The sequence below is a fragment of the Petaurus breviceps genome, unplaced genomic scaffold, assembly GCF_028583685.1.
Source record: "Petaurus breviceps papuanus isolate PSGF00001 unplaced genomic scaffold, PetGlider_PUasm1.0 673, whole genome shotgun sequence".
NCBI classification, from domain to species: Eukaryota; Metazoa; Chordata; class Mammalia; order Diprotodontia; family Petauridae; genus Petaurus; species Petaurus breviceps.
The window spans coordinates 709,746-728,252 of record NW_027186448.1 but is presented as its reverse complement, the minus strand read 5'-3'; the positions used below and the strand labels follow the sequence as shown (position 1 = coordinate 728,252).

Here is an 18,507-nt window from a genome sequence, read left to right as displayed (position 1 = left end):
AAATTTGCTAGTCATTTATACATTTTTGTTAGTTTCCTTAAAAAAAAGCTCCTAATTTTATCAGCTCAATACTCCTTTGCTTCCAATTGTAATAATCTCTTCTTTAATTTCCATAACTTCTACTTCATACGTAGTTGAAGATTTTTATTTATTGCTATTCAAGTTCTTTTGAGGCATGCCAAATTCAAAGATTTGGCCTCTCTTTTGTTGATGAAATTGTTTAGAGATAAACATTTTCCCTTCAGAACTTCTTTAGTTGCATCCCATAAATTTTGGTATGTTTCATTATTATTGTCATTTTCTTTGATGAAATATTCTGTTCTTTCTATACTTTATTCTTTGATTGGCTAGTTCTTCAGAATTGTTCATTAGCTTCCAATTACTTTTAAATTCTTTAAAGGGCCTTCATTGAATATAATTTTTCTTGCCTCATAATCAGTAAATGATGTGTTTAGTATTTCTAAATATTTTGGTGAGGTCTTTATGTTCTAAAGGCAGTCAATTTTTGTAAAGGTATAGTGAAGAAATAGGTAAACTCCTTTCTATTCCCACTTGGTAATCTCCAGAAAGTTCTATTATTGCTAATCTTTCAAAAGTTCTATTCAGGCACTTAACTTCTTTCTTGTTTATCTTTTGATTATATTTGTCTATCTGAAAGGGATATATTGAGGTCATGCACTATTTTATAGTTTTACTATTTCCCCTCCAATTCAATTAACTTTTCCTTTATTTAGATGCTATGCCATTTGGTATTTATATATTAAGTGTTGATATTGATTGGATTTTCCATAGATAATCAATTTATGCATAATTCCAGTGCTTAGCACAGTGCCTGGAACATAGTAGACACTTAGTAAAAATTGATTGAATTAAATAATGTAGCATCCCTGATTATCTTTTTTTGCCATATCTATGTTTATTTTAGCTTTATATGAAATTATGATTTCTACCCTTTTTTTAAGTTCAGCTGAAGCATAATAGACTTTGCTCCAAACTCATTTTAACTTTATATGAATCTTTATGTTTTTTGTAAGCAACATATTGTTGAATTCTGTCTCTAATCAATTCTGCTATCCTCCTTTTTAAAAAGTGGGTGAGTTCATCACATTCACATTTATAGTAATGACTGTTCATTTTCTATTTCCTTCCATTCTGTTCTCCTGCAATTTTTCCCCCTTGCCCCTTTTTATAAATAAGGTGATAACACTTGTGATCTACAAATGAAGCAGTCTTTCTTTTCCCCTCTTCTATTCCAAGTGACTTGTCCTAAGTCAAAATGCAGGATGAGAATGAGTCAGGCCTTCTGAACCATATAGCTCAGTATTCTTTCTTCTAACACCATGGTTCTCCCTCTATATATAGCCCATACATTCTAAGAGTCTACTAACAAAGGGGAGCGAAATCCCACCATGGTATCCAAAACGGGTAGTGGAGTTAACTAAAGAGGTTGTTGTTTGATTTGTTTGTTTTTTAAAAGGGGAAACTTGTCTATGTTTTAAGCATAATAGGAACTGGCCTATGAGGCCTCAGTTCTTTGAGCTTGTGCAGATTTACCTTTCCTGATGATTATACTGGGAAGTGTCTTGTTTCAAAGCAACATTTAGAGACCTCATGGACCTTCCTCTGGCCATGAGTGACTGAGGGGCTGGTACGGGGTGATCAGGAGTTTTCTAGTTGATTCTGAGAGATAAGGACTAATGATAGAGCCAGAACTGAGCTATAATACAAAAAGCCCTATTTGTCCCTCCCTCAACCCCTCTGGCTGCTTTATTCCTTCTTGGCAGCTTTCTAGAGAGCTAATGAGTGGGGGGTGGCTGTAGCTCCAGTGCCTTATCTCCCCATCCAGTCACCATGTGTCCCTGAGGACATGGTTTCTATTGTGTTTATTATTTGCTGATCTTAAGTGAATGACTACTTGGATATAGAATGAACTATGTTACTATCTTGTGAGCAACCAGAGTCAGTACAGCAGGAGCTGAGTCTGGTGAGAAGCTGGCCCGAAGGGACAACTTGCTTGACACAGCTCAGCAGTAGATTGACCCAGCTGCTGAGATATTGAATCCTGTAAGAAGGTACCATTGAACGAGAGAGACTTTTCCACCTGCTATGCTATACCTAGAAGTGAACTTGATATGGACTCTACAAAGGGAAAAAAGTACTTCCAAGGCCAGGAGGTACCCCGTGGTGACATATGTTATCTACATGGGTGCCTCAGTATCTTTGTGATTCAAATTTGAGTCCACTCTCACCAGGGACTAATTGGTACAGAAGGGAGACGATGGCCCCGGTGATTTTTTGATTTATTATATTCTGTCCTTGCTTTACCTACTCAGTAAATATCTCTTTGTAAAAGTTGGCAACTGGTTAATTGCCAGATGGGGGCTCATGGGCAACAAAAGAAACACCTCATGTTTATCCACATAACTCTTAGGGGAGGAGAAGCAGTACCCCGGGAACCCAGTCTACCTAAGGGGGCAGAAGAATGAGCCCAGAGGAAGTATTAAAAAGGCAAAAGGGAAAAAGAAAAACATTGACAGTGTTTAAGATAAATGGGAATATGTTTGGGAGTCATGGTCCCTTGGGAGGTGGGAAAAAGATTGGGTCAAGAGATGTTGAGAGCAAGGGACTGTCTAGCTTTGTCTATTTGTATCTCCAGAGTTTAGTATAGTGCTTAGCATATAGTAAGTACTTAATAAATGCTTCTCATTCATTCATTCATATTAGCTATAGAGGGGAGGAAAAAATATGCCTATTCCTCTGGAAAGGAAAGACTATCAGTAATTATGCAGATACTGCACAACTACCCCTTCCTTTCCCAACCATCCCACCCCCGCCACCACTCCCCTGCCTCCTCCAACACACAGAAAACATACTTTAGGTGGCTCAGTGGTCATCTTGATGCTGACTTGAAGGATGGAGATGGGGAATTCAGGGTGGGGGCTGGAACTGAGCCACAATCGAAAAGCTGGGTGAGGTTCCTCCACCTGCAGTTGTTCCACAAGCTTATCCAGTTGTGGCATCCAAGAAAGTGACAGGTGGCAGTTGGCCAGGAACACCCAGTGCCCTGTAGACCAGATGCCATGTTCAGATCTCTTTCAGTGCATCCTCCTGTTACTCTACTCCCCACTTAGTAGAGCTCAAATACTTGGACCATCAGGCCAGTTTAGGCCTAAGAAGGAAGGGTGTGAGGATTCTAATGATATGAATGATATGGGACATGACAGAGGTAAGGACTGAGTCTGGTTCAAGAATTCTGAGGTGGACAAAGGTAGAGGAAGCTTGGCAATAACCGGAGGTCACTGACCCTGTTGTACCCCATCACGGATGAGTCGAGCAGCAATGGGGGCCTGGCCCTGCCCCAGAGACAAGGCATGGAAGTGCTGGCCCATGCCTGTCTGCTCTGCCAGCTGCAGCAGAGCACTGGTGGGGTCGACTCCTGGGGACAGGATAAAGATGAGTGGTGTACGTGGCGTTGAGTCCTCCATTACCTACCCAGAATACAAAGAGGAGCTTCAGGTAATGGTCAAGCCAAAGAGGGAATGCAGAGTACCAGGAAGAGGAAGAGGGGGAAGAGAGACTGGAACCACTGACCGACTTCATGTTCAAGACAGGAGGCTCAATGAATCGAGAGCCTAGGTTGGAGACAATGAAAGAAGTAACACAGAAGGCCACTCGGTCCTGGCGCAGGGATCGAACAATCAGCATCCGCTGCATCTCATTGCAGGCATTTTCCCATTCACCTGAGGGATAAGGAGAGAACAGTGCAGAGGTTAAGAGGGCAAGGATGGGATGGCAGCTGAAGCAGGAATGTTCATCCCGGCAACATGGGCCAGATACACAAGAAATAAGAGTCATGTGAAAGGAGAAGGCATGAGCAGGAAGGAGACTAAGGGCAATGGCTCTCATACCAGGCAGCATTGCCTTCTCAGGTGCCGAATTGGTGTACCACAGGTTCCAGTCACGGGAATACTGCTCAAAGGAATTCATGAGCCCGTGGAAGTTAGCCAGTTTGTCCAACTCGGTAATGTTGTCCCAGTTAGCATCAGCCAACCAGCTGGTGCAAGGATTGTCCATCTGACCTTCCCTATCCAAGACCTGGAAGGAAGATGGGAAAGGAGAAAGACTGTGGAGAAACTGTTAACTATAAGTCAAGAAGGTAATTTCTCCGAGCTGGGATAAAAGGTCCCAGCATTCTGTTGAGACATCATCCCCTAGAATCCCTGAGTTAATGCTTATTTAGTTGGGGAATATAAAGAGCTAGAACCCTCTAGTGGTGCATGGGGACAGCACAGTTCAGATTAAGCAGCTAAGCACCCTCTGGTCGTCACCCTGAGGACAGTTCTAGCTTTCCAACCTTGGGTCAAGGCTGTACATCCCTTAATAAGGCAGACACTGTTATTTTTGTATTTGTATCTCCAGTAGACACTTAATAACTACTTGGTCAATTGAACTCAATCAATTCTAATAACTGACATTTAGGGGAGGAGCTACTTCAAAGAAGTAGATGTCCTGGCTTTATGACTCTTGGCAAGTTGCTTAACCAGCAATATCTACTGTGAGTTGTAGAGTCGTGCTGATCTTGGGTACAGAGAGTCTGCTCACTGTCAGCTGCCTCCACCAATGAGGTCACAAGTCCAATCCAAACCCTGACCCTCCCCGCCCCCACACACAACCAACACACATTTATATAGTGCTTTAAGGCTTACAAAACACCCTACCCACATTACCTCATTTGAACTTCACAAAAATCCTGTGAGGTAAGTATACAGGTAGCTTTATTTCCATTTTTACTGATAAGGAAATGAAAGCTTAAATGGCTCGTCTAGGGTCACACAACTTATAAGTGAGAGTCAAGATTTGAGCTGCGGTCTTTCCTGATTTTCAGTATTAGCACTCTTCATCACACTAAGCTACAACTAAAAGCTATCCAGATGAATAGGGTACCAGACAGTGTAGAGACATGGGAGTCCTCAAGTCCCAGCCCCACTTATCTGGCTGGTTAAAGAAGACAAAAGACATAAGTGAACAGAGACGTATCTGAATCTCCCAATGACAAAGTGACAGTACAAGAGTCCTTGCCATGGCAGCTGCTGGCTTAATGAATCTTGGACCAGGTGTTCGTTCTTGCTCAACTACACAAAGGACTACCACCATCTAAACATTTTCCCTCTCACCAATCCTCCAAAGCTATGGCCCTATCTTCCTAACCATACCTCCTATCCTAGATACCCTACACTGAACACCCCACACTCTGCCTACACATCTGTCATACTCACCACACCTCCGCGTAGAAAAAAGTTGTACTCATCCATGTTGAGCTTCCCAGAAGTCTCCAGGATTTTGGCACACATCTGAAAGCTGAAGAGCAACTTGTGGCGCTCAAAGAGGGTCCGAGAGGTGTACCTGTGGAGAAAAAGGGAGGGAGTCTGAAGCTGAAGGTGGGGAGAAAAGAGACTAAATCAGAATGGGGGAGTGAGTGGAAGTTCAACTTAGATACTTGTCCAAGTAAGATCTCAAAATTTCCAAGATAGGTCAGTAGATGAGGACATTTGCCCAAGGTCATTCCACTAGCCAACGAGACTTATAGTGTTATGTTAAGTGTTGGGACTCAGAACCCAATTTTCCTGACTCCCGATCCAGGTAGTAAATGTCCTTACAGGATTTGTGCAATAAAACAGGCATGCAGAGAGAGATCTAGCAGACCTGTAGACAGCATAGGTGTGGTATTCATTAAGGTAGTCAATGCGGTCCTCCAGCTTGTTGCTTCTGTGGCTCTTATCAATGCTGAGAATGAAGAGACTGATGTAGGCATCCAAGGAGAACTGGTACATTGGGTCAATTCGACCCATATCATTGAGTACAAAGAATAGTACTGAAGCACGCTGGGCACAGGGACGATATGCCTATAAAGAAGGAAGTGTCAGGGTCACAAAGGAAGGGACAAAGAGATGGAGATGAGGGAGGGGAAGTGCCTCTGTGGGAGAGGGGGGCAGAAACGAGGTGTGGAAGCACTGAAGGCAAATATAATAGTAATAGGCAGGGGGTGAGCAAGGGAGCCCTAGAATCATACATGGAGGCAGCTAGAAGATCTACTAAAGATCTTTTAAGATCCTCCAATCCAACCCTCACATTTTATGGATGGGAAAATTTAATCTGAAAGAAGAAAAGTGATTTGCCCAAGATCAGACAAATAGTTGCAAAGCCTGGACTAGAGTCCCATCCTCCTGCCTCTTCTCCCACCATTTTGGGCACTTGGCAGACCTCTCGGGCTATGTCGATATTGATCTCTGTAGTCTCACTAGTCTCCAGCTGCTCGGTGACTTCAATGGCTGTCACTTTGGAAGTCTGCAGGGTGTTGACCAGCTGTACATCATCCAAAAGAGACCCTGTGGCTTCATTCAGCAGCCTGCAGAAGAGTTCAAAGAGCACATGGGAGAAGGGGAAGAAGGCAATGATGATCTGGCCCTTTGGGCCCCATTCGCCTCCCTCTACCACAGAATCCCAGCAGCCTCCAGAATGATCCTGGCAGCAAGCACCTGGCTTCTAGGCCTGGAGCTGATGAGAGTGACTTTCTTGTGGGAATCTCCAGTCAGGGACTGGAGAGACGAAGGTAAAGGGAAGAAGGGGATGGGGGGAGGAGATGGAAATGCTCAGCCTCTTGTGAGGCATCTGGTTTATCCATCTGGGGAGTGGCTCTTGTATCAGGATGGTTTTCGGCGTCTCACCTGAGGATCTCATCCTCCAGTTCTTTGATTTTCCTCTTGCCAGCAGCTATGTTGATAACCAATGAATCCTTCTGCTCCTCAAGCTCAGGTCGCTCCTTCCGTACCACAATGCCTAGAAGCTGGGCTTCAAGGCCCTGAGGGCCCATAGATTCAGGGCAGGTATCCGACATGAACATGAAACCCCTTCCTCCATAGATCTTCATTCCACTTTTCATCTCTCCTCAATCTCTATGGGTACTACCCCCAGTCTCCCCCTCTTCCCTCCTCCAAATCCAGTTGAGTCACTGCCTTCTTCTAGGCCCAACTTTACCTGTTCCTTGACAGCAAAATTGACAATGGTAGTTTTGGCTGAGGTCTCTGGACTATAGTGTGGGTTGGACAGTTTGGTAGTGATATAGAAGCGAAAATCAGGGTTGTAGTCCACCTCTTTGTCTCCTAGGCGCATCAGCAGCCTGCCCCCTAAACCCATAGCAAGGTTAAGCCTGGATTCCAGCTTGCACTGGAAGTGACAGACCCTCTCCCTAATGGCCCACCAACCAAAAGAACAGGACAGAGAACCTCCCACATGAAGCTTCATATCCAGACCCTAAACCCCAACCATGACCAACTAAAGAGATAAAATTTAAGTGCAAAAGACAGGAAATCAGCTTTATCTCCCTGTTGGTCGAAACCCCACCACTCTACCCATTATCCTGGGCCTAACCAATTCGGGTGACAGACTTGTTGAGGACAGGAGACAGTGTGGGATCCAGGTATTCCTGTACATTTTGCAAGAGCACTGGATTCCCATGCTGAATGGCCCCTTCTAGGATACGAAGGTAATCGCTCATCTGTAGGTCAATGACCTTCAAGCCCTGAAAATAAAGAAGAGGTAAGGGAAGCGTACTCCATCACAAAAGGGAGAAGACAGACTAAGAGACAGGGCCACAGGAAAGGGAATGGAGCTTGGCCAAGTAGAAAATTACTTTATTTAGAGCAGAGGTGTCAAATTCCCAAAACAGATTAAGATATAATTGGGAATTGTTTAACAAAATCAATAAAAATACAATACAACACAGATAATGCTAATTTGTGGAGTTTTTTTTTAAATTTCTGTTTTAGTTTGACACCACTGATTTAGAGGGCTTAAATAGCTGAAGTCAGACAGGAGAGGAAGGGACATGGGCAGGCTCTACCCATCTACCTGGCTGCCCTCCATGTTCTTGATCCACTTCAGGGCCTGACCCTGGGGGTCAATCATCAATGCCCACCTGGAGAAGGAAGACAGACTCAATTTACCTGAATTCAAGCAAGCCCCAAAAGAGCTTCTAGTCTTCTTCCTTACCTCACCAATTCCCCTTACCTGTTGCCACGAGTGACAATAATGCCATTCTCAGTGGAGAAGTTATCAGAAGGCAACCCCTGGATGTTCCAGTCTCGGACCTTGGTGGGGTTAGAGAGAAAGCTGTCGAAGGTAAATCCAGGTGAGCAGGGGACTTGCAGCTCTCGGATCTGTGAAAGGGAGACCCTGATATCTCAATCACCAAATCCAAATCCACAATCCCCCCATATTCTTTTCTGCCTCCTTATACCCCCCATTCTCCCTCAAGATTATATCCCCATCCTCACAGTCGAAGCTCAAAGATTTCAATCAATCATTTTTAGAACCTATACTCCTAAAAACACCCTGCTCACCTTTCTGACCCAGATTTGGGAAACAATCTCATCACGATAATTGGTCAGGAAGGGACCCATGTAGGACAGGAAGGCAGCTGCCAAAAGACAGTCTCCTACAAGGTAGCCCAGGTCCTCCTCAAGGCCCTTAGGAGAACATGGGAAAGCATTAAAGGCATTAAAGCATTCTCCTCTGCAAACTATGTCAAAAAGACTCCCTTAAAAGGCCCTCCTCTTTTCTTTTTAATTATATTTAAAGTGTTTCATTATTTTTTTTACTTTTTTTCTTATATTTAAAGTGTTTATTTATAGAAAATGGCATCAACTATCTTATTTTCCCACCCCAAGTTGTCAAAAAGAACAAGAAAAAAGATTATAATTATTTAGTGTTTCCCCATCTTTTCAAATCTTTGTGAACTATAGACTTTATCCAGTTACTCTAAAACTATTCAAACACAGTATACAATGCTCACCAACACTAGTTTAGAAATCCCCCTCCATATTTTTATGTTTATATTCTGAAAGTTTTGTCTCTCCTGTTAGACTGAAAGACTCCTGAAGGCAAAAACAATGGGCTCTCCTTCCTTTCCAATTTTCTTAAGATACTTTGTCTGGATTGCCTGTCATATGATACTATGTATCATAGCTATTAGTTATTGTTATTATCCTCCTGTTTTAGACTGTAAGCTCCTTGAAGAGGGACATTGTCTTGTCTGAACTTTATATCTCCCTCAGCACCAAGCCAAAATGTTCTACATTCAGTAGGTGCTTAATAAATGGGATTTTGCTGCCTTTCTACTTGAACAAGCATTAAGTGTCTACTATGTGTCAGGTACCGAGTTAGGCACTATGAATGGGAAAGGCAAAACACAAACATTTCTAGCCCGTAAAGAACCTACATTCTATTTTATAGTCACTTTTATTTGAGTGCACTGTATCCCTGCTATAAGCAAGCTTCTTGAGGGCAAGGATTATGTAATTTTTTCATCTTTGTATCTCCAGAATCAAGTGCTTTGCAAAGAGTGGGTGTCCAATAAGGGTCTATTGAATTAAATTGAATGCCTATTTTTCTACTCATTTCATCATTTAATCTAAAGTATTCTGTACGTGGAATGTGTTTTAGTACATCTTGACTGGCACATCCCTCCACAAACCTAAGACAGCTTTTTAAACATATGAGTGTTCTTGTCCATGAGGCTTCCCTGACTCTTAACCCAAGGGAAATGAGGACTATCCCTACTCCCATTTTCTTACCCTAATCTGAGGATTCTCCTAAGTTCCAAACTCCAGTTAGCATAACAGGAGTCCCTGTGGTCACTGGTCCCCGTGCCCAGAGCCACCTCACCTGTACGGTTTCCTCCCATCGGGCTTTCTCGCCCGCCAGCCCAGACACCAGCATCCCGGCGCGTTCCAGCTTCAACTCCATCTCTTCTGACTTCTTCCGGAGCTCTTCCTTCTGCGTCAGTTTCTCATCATATTGTTTCTTGAGCATCTCCAGCTTTTCAGCCACCTGGGGGAGGTGCAGAAGAGATGCACAGCAGACTTCTAAACTCGAGTCATCGCGATGTGAAACATGATCCCAGATCCCTCAAGATTTTTTTGTTTTTGCTTTTTGGAGGGGGGAAGGCAAGGCAATTGGGCTTAAGTGACTTGCCCAAAGTCACACAGCTAGTGAGTGTGTCAAGTGTCTGAGGCCAGATTTGAACTTGAGTCCTCCTGGCTCCAGGGCCGGTGCTCTATTCACTACACCACCTAGCTGCCCTTCAGTCTCAATATTTCACTATATACTGAATATATTAAGTAATTAAGGGGAAAGGGGAAAGGAAGGGAATAAGCATTATGTAGCACCTACTACGTGCCAGGCACCATGCTAAGCTCTTTACAAATATGATCTCATTTGATCCTCACAATCCTGTGAGGTAGGTGCTATTACTATCCCTATTTTATAGGTGAGGAAACTGAAGCCAAAAAGGTCAGGTGATTTGTTCAGGGTCACTTTCTGAGGCTGGATTTGTACTGACATCTTCCTGACTCCAGGTCCAATGCTCTATCCACTGTATCACTTAGCGTTGGGGTGAGAGGAAGAGAGGAGCTGAGAATAACTCTGAGGTCACAGACTTGGGAGACTGAAGGAATGGTCCAACAGTAACAGGAAAATTTGAGAGCGGAGTCATTTTTGGGGGGGAAAGCTAGTGAGTTCTATTTTAGACATGTTGAGTTTGAGACGTCTCCAGGACATCCAGTTTGAAATGTCCAAATAGGCAGCTAGTGATGTGGAACTAAAGCTCAGGGTAGAGCCTGGGACTGGGTACATAGATCTGTAAATCACCTTCATATGAGCTGATAAAGTTACCAAGAATGTACAGAGAAAGAAGTGGAAAGGGCCCTGGAAAAAGGGCCTTCATGGATATCGACAATTAAGGAGCAAAAATATGGATGATGAGCCAGCAAAGGAGAGTGAGAAGGAGTGGTGAGACAGGTAGGAAGAGAAACAATAGAGTCACAATCATGGAATGATGGGTTGAATTGATAGGTAATGAAATTAAAGCACAGAGGTGAAGTGATTGTGTACTCATTGCAATGAGCTGTACTCACTGAGTTGTACTCATTGTTGGAAACAACTGGGTCACAAAAACCTAGAGAAGAGAGAGAGTCCATGAGGAGAGGTGGCCAGTAGTGTCGAATGTAGCAGAGAGGTCAAGAAAGATGAAGGAGAAAAGACCATCAGTTTTGTCCATTAAGAGACTGCTGGAAGACTGCTTGTTATCTCAGGAAGGGGGGAGGAAGGGACAGAATTTGAAACTCAAAACTTTAAAAAATGTTAAAAATTGTTTTAACATGTAATTGGCGGAAAATATTATTTAAAATGTAAAAAATTAAAGAGATTATTGGTGAGCAGTCTCAGCAGAGTGAGATTATTGAGACAGTCTACAAAGGGTTTCAGAGTGAGAAGAGAAGTGAAAGTAATCAGTATAGAGAGCTTTCTCCAAGAGTTTGGTCAAAGGAGGAAACATATGAGACAATGCCTTGAGAGGGTGTGGGGGGGAGGTATCTATTGAAGATTTTTTTAAGAATGAAAGAAACTGGCCATATTTAAATGCAGCAGGTAAGGAACCAGTAGATCAAGAGAGATTAAAGATTAGAGGAGCAGGAGGGTACGTGATTGAAGAAGAAATTTGCTGGAGAAGACAGTAAGGGATAGAATCAAAGGCACTTGCTGATGGACTGGTCTCAACAAGGAGAAGGGCTACTTCAATATAAGAGATTTAGGGAATGGAGAATACAAAGGGAGATAATGTCAAAGGATTTAGAGATGAAGCAAAAGGGTGAAGGAGCTCACGGTGAATGCCCTCAATTTTTTTGATCCTTTCTTTTTATTTCCACCCAAATGGCCCAAGTGAACCCATAAGCAGAGACATGACAGAATGCCAGTGGAGATTATTATACTCCCAGCAGAGCAGGCATCCAGGATAGGAGAGGATAGGAAGAGACGTTTGAGATAATGTGGTGTCCTCAAAAAAACTTTGGCTTTGGAGTCAGAAGCACCAAGCCCACGAATAGCCCTGTGGCCTCTGGCAATCATTTCACCTCGAGGCTTTAGTTTCATCATCTATAAAATGAATTGTACCACATGAGTTCTAAGGTCCTTGGCAGGGCCAATCATTCCACTAGCTACATTTGTCAGGAAGAAGGGAAGCCAATGCATCTGACTGCCAGGATTGCTTAGGAGTCTTCTAATTAAGTGTAAATAACTCCTAAGGAGGTTCCCGGTTCTTAGGTTCACATTTTGATGTAATTATATAATTATTGGATTATCCACAGGTAACTTCTGAATTAATCCCTATTAAAGCCCTCCCTAATGGGGATCCATTCTTGACTCTCCGTAGCATTACAACGATCAGTCTGCTGAAACAACCTAGATCAGAGATGGATCCAAACTAAGGGTGTGGGGGCAGAGGCAGGGGCTATGGGGCAAATGGGGGTTAGATGGGGAGAAACAGACTTTGTGGGTAAGGTGAGAAGAGCTGTACTGACCTCTCGAAGCTTCTCCTGGGCTTCAGCTAGTGCTGCTTGCTTCTCCTGTAGCTGGGCCAGGGCAGCATTCATTCTCGCCCTCTTAGGTTCCACCACCCGATAGAGACGCCCATACAGCTAAGGGAAGCAATCATTCATGCTTACCCACCCATAGCTCATTCCCCTTTTCCCCCTGTCTTTGCTTCTCCCAGTTCTCTCTTCTGCCAAGTCTTTCCATCACTTCCTTCTCCCTCTAGCCTCTCTCTTTTTCCCTCCTCTTCCCCAGTCCTGACTTTACCTCCATGGCCCGGACCCACATACAGAGAGATTTGGCAGCAAGAGAGACTCGGCCAATGATGTCAGGCTGGAAGTCAGGCTGGGCACAAAATGCGCCAATCTTCTTCAGTACTTTATCTGAGATGTTGTCTTTGTCAAAGTTGATCAGTGACTTGATGAAGTTCTGTTCCCCTTTGGGAAGAAGGAATCTTGGCCAGAGGATCTGGCCAAATGTACTCTCCTCCCCCCACCCCCAAAGTCTTGACCCTGGGATCAGTACCTCTGTCACTCTGTGTTCTTCTCCTTCTGCCCCCCCCTGCCCCCACCCTATATCTAATCAGTTGCCAAGTCTTGAAGTTTCTGCCTTTGTAACATCTCTCCTCTATGTTCCCTTCTCTCTAACACTGCCACCACTCTGCTGCAGGCCCTCACCACCTCATACCTGAACTACCCCAATAGCCTGCTGTTTTGTTTCTCTGCCTCAAGTCTCTTCCCCACTACCGTCCATCTTCTACGAAGATACCAAACTGATCTTTCTAAAGCACAATGATCACATCACCTCTCTATACTATCAATTCCAGTGGCTCCCTATTACTCCCAGTATCAAATATAAAATCTTCGGTTTAGCTGTTAAAGCCTTTCCTCATCTGGCCTCCTTCTACCTGTCCAATCTTCTTACATTTTATTCCCTTCAAATACTCTGCAATCCAGTGGCACTGGCCTCCTTGCTTCTCCTGGCACAAAATGCTCCATTTTCACTGGCTGTCCCCTATGCCTGATACTCTTATCTTCATAATCTCTGCTTCTTAGTTTCCCTGGTTCCTTCAAGTCTCAGCTAAAGTCCTACCTTTTCTAAGAAGCCTTTCCTGATCCCCCTTAATCCTGGGGCCTTCCCTCTAATTCCTTCCAATTTCTCCTGTACATAGCTTATTTGTACATAGTTGTTAACATGTCTCCCATGCCTGGAGCAGAGTAAGCAGGTGATAAATAAATGTTAGTTGACTGATGGTCTCTTGTCATCTTTCTGCCCTCACTCAAGCAACCCACACTCCAAGCCATGCATTCAGCAACCTTTGGCCTGGCCCTTTACCTAGCTGCCTTTTGGCCTCTGCCCAGGTGGGCTCATTCCCACGAAGGATCATAACAGCCTGCATCACTGTTTCCACTTGGGTGGGTGGCCGTCCATATGATTTGATCTCTCCAATGTCCTTCTTGTTCAGGGATTCTAGAGCCTAAGAGGTAAAGATCAGTTCAGCAGGCTGGAAGGTCAGTTTATTGAGTGGGACCTAGCTGAGAGCTCCACCACTCATACTCACTCAAGGACTAGACTTGGGGCAGGGCTGCTGAGTGTTAACAGGGAGTATTAGCAACAGCCACCCTTTGCCCCACCTCCACCCAAGTATTTTTTAGGGGGGTTTTTCCCCCTCCCAAGCACACTCCTGGGTACCCTCATGGCTTCCTCCAGTGCAGGCAATGCCTCCTCCAGGTCCTTCTGGGCGTTTTCTGCCAATGCTTTGCACTTGACTTCCTCCACTGCAATCTTCTCACTATTAGCTGTCACAGCCTAGGGGCAGAGAAAAAGCAAGGCTCTTGGCTCTGCACCCTTCTCCAAGTTGGTAAGGTGGCTGGGCAGGAAATAAATTTGAGAGAATGTACAACAATGGAGGAATTGCCCTGTCTCCCACTTGACCTCTCCCCACAGACAGGAACACTTAGCTGCCTCTGTCTTCTTTGTGTTTGTTCTTTCCTAAAGTACCCTAAATGGGATGGGATTGGGATTCCATCCCAAGATGTAAGTGTCCAGGCAACTTTGTGAGTTTCAAAAGGAACAAAGGTGCTGGGAGGCCTTCAAGGCAGACAGTAAGGGGACATTCCATCATATAGTGATGAGCTCCCTTCCCACCTAACCCCACCAAACTTCCACAAGGACCATGGAAACCAGGGCCATCCTCCAAGGAATGGTCAAGTCATCCATATTACAAATTCCTAAAGAGGATTCAAAAGTAAAGCCTAGGCAAATGCAGGAAATAGTGTTCCTTTTCATCAGGATTCCCCAGGAATAAGACTTCTCCAACCAAAAGCAATACTTCCCTTCACCAGACTTCTTACTGTACTCTGTAACTTTCTTATAATATTAATTTGAATACAACTATTTATGGGCTTATCCTACCTTTCCTACTTGAAGGGACTGAGACCATACCTTAATTATTTCTGCAGTCAGGTAAACACGCACACCTATTGCCCTAAGTTGAACTGAAGGGGCAGGGACAGGGGCAATTGCCCCTCCCAAACCTTTTGCTGCTCATCAGCTTCTCGCTTCTGCTGTACAATGATAACCAGGTATTCTTCACACTGTTTCTGGAACTCTGCCACTTTTTGCTTGGCCTCCTCAAGCTCCAATGACATCACTTGCACCTTCTCCCGAGTTTCATCAATCTTAAACAGTCCAGTCCGAAGCTTATTAGCTTGGTCTAATAGTTCCTGCTTCTTCTCTGCCAGTAATCTAAGGAGCAGAGTAGTGGTATGGTCATAAGAGGGAGCTTGTCCTCCTGAAAAGATCTGGTGACAGGCTAGCATTGGGTATCCCAGAAAAAAGGGAACAGGAAGCTGGTATTCCTTGGCCTCAGCCAATATAAATTTCAGAGAGGTGGTTGGATCCAAAGCACTATTTCCCCACCAGTTCATCAAACCATTTGGGGGTACTCTAAAGATAACCTTACTGTGTAGTGATGTTCTGCATTTCCTCAGTCCCCTCTACTATTTTGGGGATAACAGGAGGGAAAAGTAGACATAGTGTTAAATATGGTTAAAAAAAAAAGGCATGAGGATGCCTGGGAATGCATGTATCTATTTCTTTCAATAGCATTCATCATTCATTCTTTGCTTTTTTTTTTTGGAGGGGGAAGGTTCCAACCCCAATTGGGGTTCAGTGACTTGTCCAAGGTCACACGGCTAGTGTGTATGTGTGTGTGTGTGTTAAGTGTCTGAGGCCAGATTTGAACTCAGGTCCTCCTGACTCCAGGGCCAGTGCTCTCATCATTTATTCCTAAAACCTTCCTTTCTTGACTCTTCCTTCTCCTTCCATAGCCAACCATCAAGTCCCATCAATTCTTTGTTGGAGATGCTGCTTGAATTTGTAACTTTCCTTCTATTCCTATTGCCATCTCATCAATTCAGACTCATACCTGGATTATCATGTTATGACTGAATTACTACCATAGCCTTCCAATCTATTCTTTTCAATTTATCCCGAGCACTACTGGAGTAATTTCCTTAGAATACTATTTTCATCCTACAACATTCTTGCTAAATAAAATTTTAAAAATCTCAGTATTAACTATAGTCTGAAATCTTTAGCATGGTATTCCAAGGTCCTTACACAATTGGAAACTGACCTTCATCTCCAACTTTATCTTCTCCTATTCTCTAACAGAATCATAGAATCTTAGAGATACAGGGACCTCATAGGTCTAAGGGTGTTCTTAGGTCACCCAGTACAACTTTCACAGATGAATAAACTGGCCCAGAGTGGTTTAGTGACTACAGATAGTGCCACGAAGCCTCTGCTTTACCATGCATGGCTGGTCTAATCAGTTGTTCCTTTGTTCACTCTATAGCCTTTGCCTATAATATTCTCCTACTCTATGAAACTTACTTCCCATGACCACTCCAACTGAGAGTAGTCTCTCCTTTTGAACTCTTAGAGAACGCTTAATTGTCTACAGGACTCACTTGGCACTTAATTAATTATTCCAAGTCCAAAAGCCATGCCTTCTCTGAGAGGTGCAAGAGGCTGTTTTATGAACAGAAGAACTAAAGCTAGAGCACTAAAACGAGAATTACAGTTAGATATGTCTGGAATGGAATTTGTTAAGCTCTTCCTATGCTAAATACTAGGGATATTAATAGAAAAGCAAGATGATCATTGTTCTCAAAGAGTTCACAGTCTAATCAGGGGAGACAATACATGTAGGAGGATTCAGCTGTAGGGTAGATGATAAGGCCTGGGGGTCTTTAAGGTAAAGAGGCAAGGTGGATGACACGTATGTATGCATGCATGCATGCACGGATGGATGGATGGATGGAACACTGGGGTAGAATGTGAAAAGATGCAAATCTTAGCTGTATGTGAGAAAAAAAAATCCTAACAACTAGGGAGTCCAAGAATGGAACAGGTGGCCTCAAGAGGTGATGGATTCCTGGTTACTGAAGGTTTTCTATTTGCTGGGGATAGTGGGGAAGAAGCCAGGGTAGAGTCAGAATGTGGCTAAGGCAGGCATCAAGGAAGATGAGGGAAATCTAGTTACCATCCCAGTGAGGCAGCTGGAGCAATGTCCTCTAATCTGTGAAGGTACAGATTGTGCTAAGTGACCTCTGAGGGACTTTCTAGCCCTGGGAATTTGTGATATTATATACTATCTTTTATTCATTAAAAAAACCTTTTCACATTTATAACTACCTCAAGTTCAGAGCCCATATTTAATATTTTCCTCAGTATCAAGCGCAGTATTTGTTGTCTTATCACTGATAGTACTGATCAATATATAAATGTTAAATGAATGGGATTAACAACTCACTTCTGTGGCACTTCACAGTTTAAAATATACTCTCCTCATGATGTACGTAGTACAACTACTATCTTCACTGTATAGCAAAGAAGACAGTTTCAGAGGAGTTAGGTGATTTGCCCATTGTCACACAGCTATTAAGTGTCACAGTCATGGCATAAATAATATAGATACAACATATTCAGTTAGAAATAGGAATTAGACAGGCAGACAGCTGGATATGGAGGTAGAAAGCAGCTGAGTAAATTCTGACTTTCAAAGGTGTATCATGGTCTGAAAGAGACTCTAAAACATAAGTCCAGAGAATGGAAAGAGCCAATCAAATGTTGGAGTGGGGTCAAGACTGAGGAACACATTTAGAAAATTAGGAGGCTGACAAAAAATGCTATCCACTTCGAGAGAGAAAACTGATAAACTCTGGTTACAGAGTGAAGCATACTTTTTTCACTCTCTATTTTTCTTGTTTTCTTTTTTTTTTGCAACATGGCTAATATGGGAATGTTTTCCATGACTTCACATGTATAATGAGTATCGTATATTGCTTTCCTTTTCAATGGGTGGGGGAGGTGCTGGAAGAAGAGGAGAGAATTTGGAAGTCAAAGTTAAAAATACATAGAAGAATGAATGAATGAATTATTTAATAGATTATGAGCCTTGATCTCTGTCATGAGCTAAAGAACTGAACCCTCTTCCTCAATTCACCCCTCTGTTCCTCAGTACTTTTTTCAACATCTCTGCCAATTTCCTGTCTCACATATACAGATCTTTTTAACTACTCCATGTCTTCATACTTTTTGTATCCAGAAACGAGCTCCAAGTAGTTGGTGGGGGTGACATAGTTGTGTCTTCGAAGCTCCAACAGCATCTTCTGGGAGTAGCGGGCCACCGACCAGTGCATAGTGACGAAAATCTGCGCAACCTTCTTGTGGATCTAAGGGCAGTAGAAGTAGGATGTGAGGGGGGACAGGAAGGGCAGGAAGCCTCAAAGAGGAAGGAAGAGCTCAGACAACAGGGTCTAGAAGTGGAAGAAGGCACAGAGGTCATTAGGGATACTGTTATAAGTAAGAGAATTCTCACATTTTCCTCAGTCCCAAGGTCCACACCCATGAGGTATTTCTCGGCTACCTCCAGCAGGGCCTCCTGGGGCCACTCAGAGAACCAGTTGATGGTTGTACAGTTCACCAGGGCTGGGTATTGTCTGATCCAGTTCCTAAGGGTAAGGGGCAGTGAAACAACTCAAAGGTCCAACCCTGGCTTCCCCAACCCTTGGT

At 43.5% G+C, this 18,507-nt stretch overlaps 1 protein-coding gene across 1 annotated transcript in view; it reads right to left on the bottom strand.

The window, feature by feature from the left end:
• DNAH2 (dynein axonemal heavy chain 2) overlaps positions 1–18,507 on the bottom strand; it is a 132,965-nt gene that overhangs the window by 16,019 nt on the left and 98,439 nt on the right. The window contains exons 56-76 of the mRNA XM_069104179.1: positions 18,314–18,446; positions 18,028–18,167; positions 14,961–15,171; positions 14,116–14,232; positions 13,759–13,900; positions 12,691–12,860; positions 12,414–12,530; positions 9,724–9,888; positions 8,400–8,525; positions 8,068–8,216; positions 7,909–7,975; positions 7,429–7,579; positions 7,036–7,184; positions 6,726–6,859; positions 6,262–6,406; positions 5,704–5,903; positions 5,277–5,403; positions 3,909–4,095; positions 3,592–3,740; positions 3,305–3,488; positions 2,874–3,064 (exon numbers count right to left, since the gene is read on the bottom strand). Coding sequence (XP_068960280.1) covers positions 2,874–3,064; positions 3,305–3,488; positions 3,592–3,740; positions 3,909–4,095; positions 5,277–5,403; positions 5,704–5,903; positions 6,262–6,406; positions 6,726–6,859; positions 7,036–7,184; positions 7,429–7,579; positions 7,909–7,975; positions 8,068–8,216; positions 8,400–8,525; positions 9,724–9,888; positions 12,414–12,530; positions 12,691–12,860; positions 13,759–13,900; positions 14,116–14,232; positions 14,961–15,171; positions 18,028–18,167; positions 18,314–18,446 — 3,154 coding nt within the window. The remainder of the gene's footprint in view (positions 1–2,873; positions 3,065–3,304; positions 3,489–3,591; positions 3,741–3,908; positions 4,096–5,276; positions 5,404–5,703; positions 5,904–6,261; positions 6,407–6,725; positions 6,860–7,035; positions 7,185–7,428; positions 7,580–7,908; positions 7,976–8,067; positions 8,217–8,399; positions 8,526–9,723; positions 9,889–12,413; positions 12,531–12,690; positions 12,861–13,758; positions 13,901–14,115; positions 14,233–14,960; positions 15,172–18,027; positions 18,168–18,313; positions 18,447–18,507) is intronic.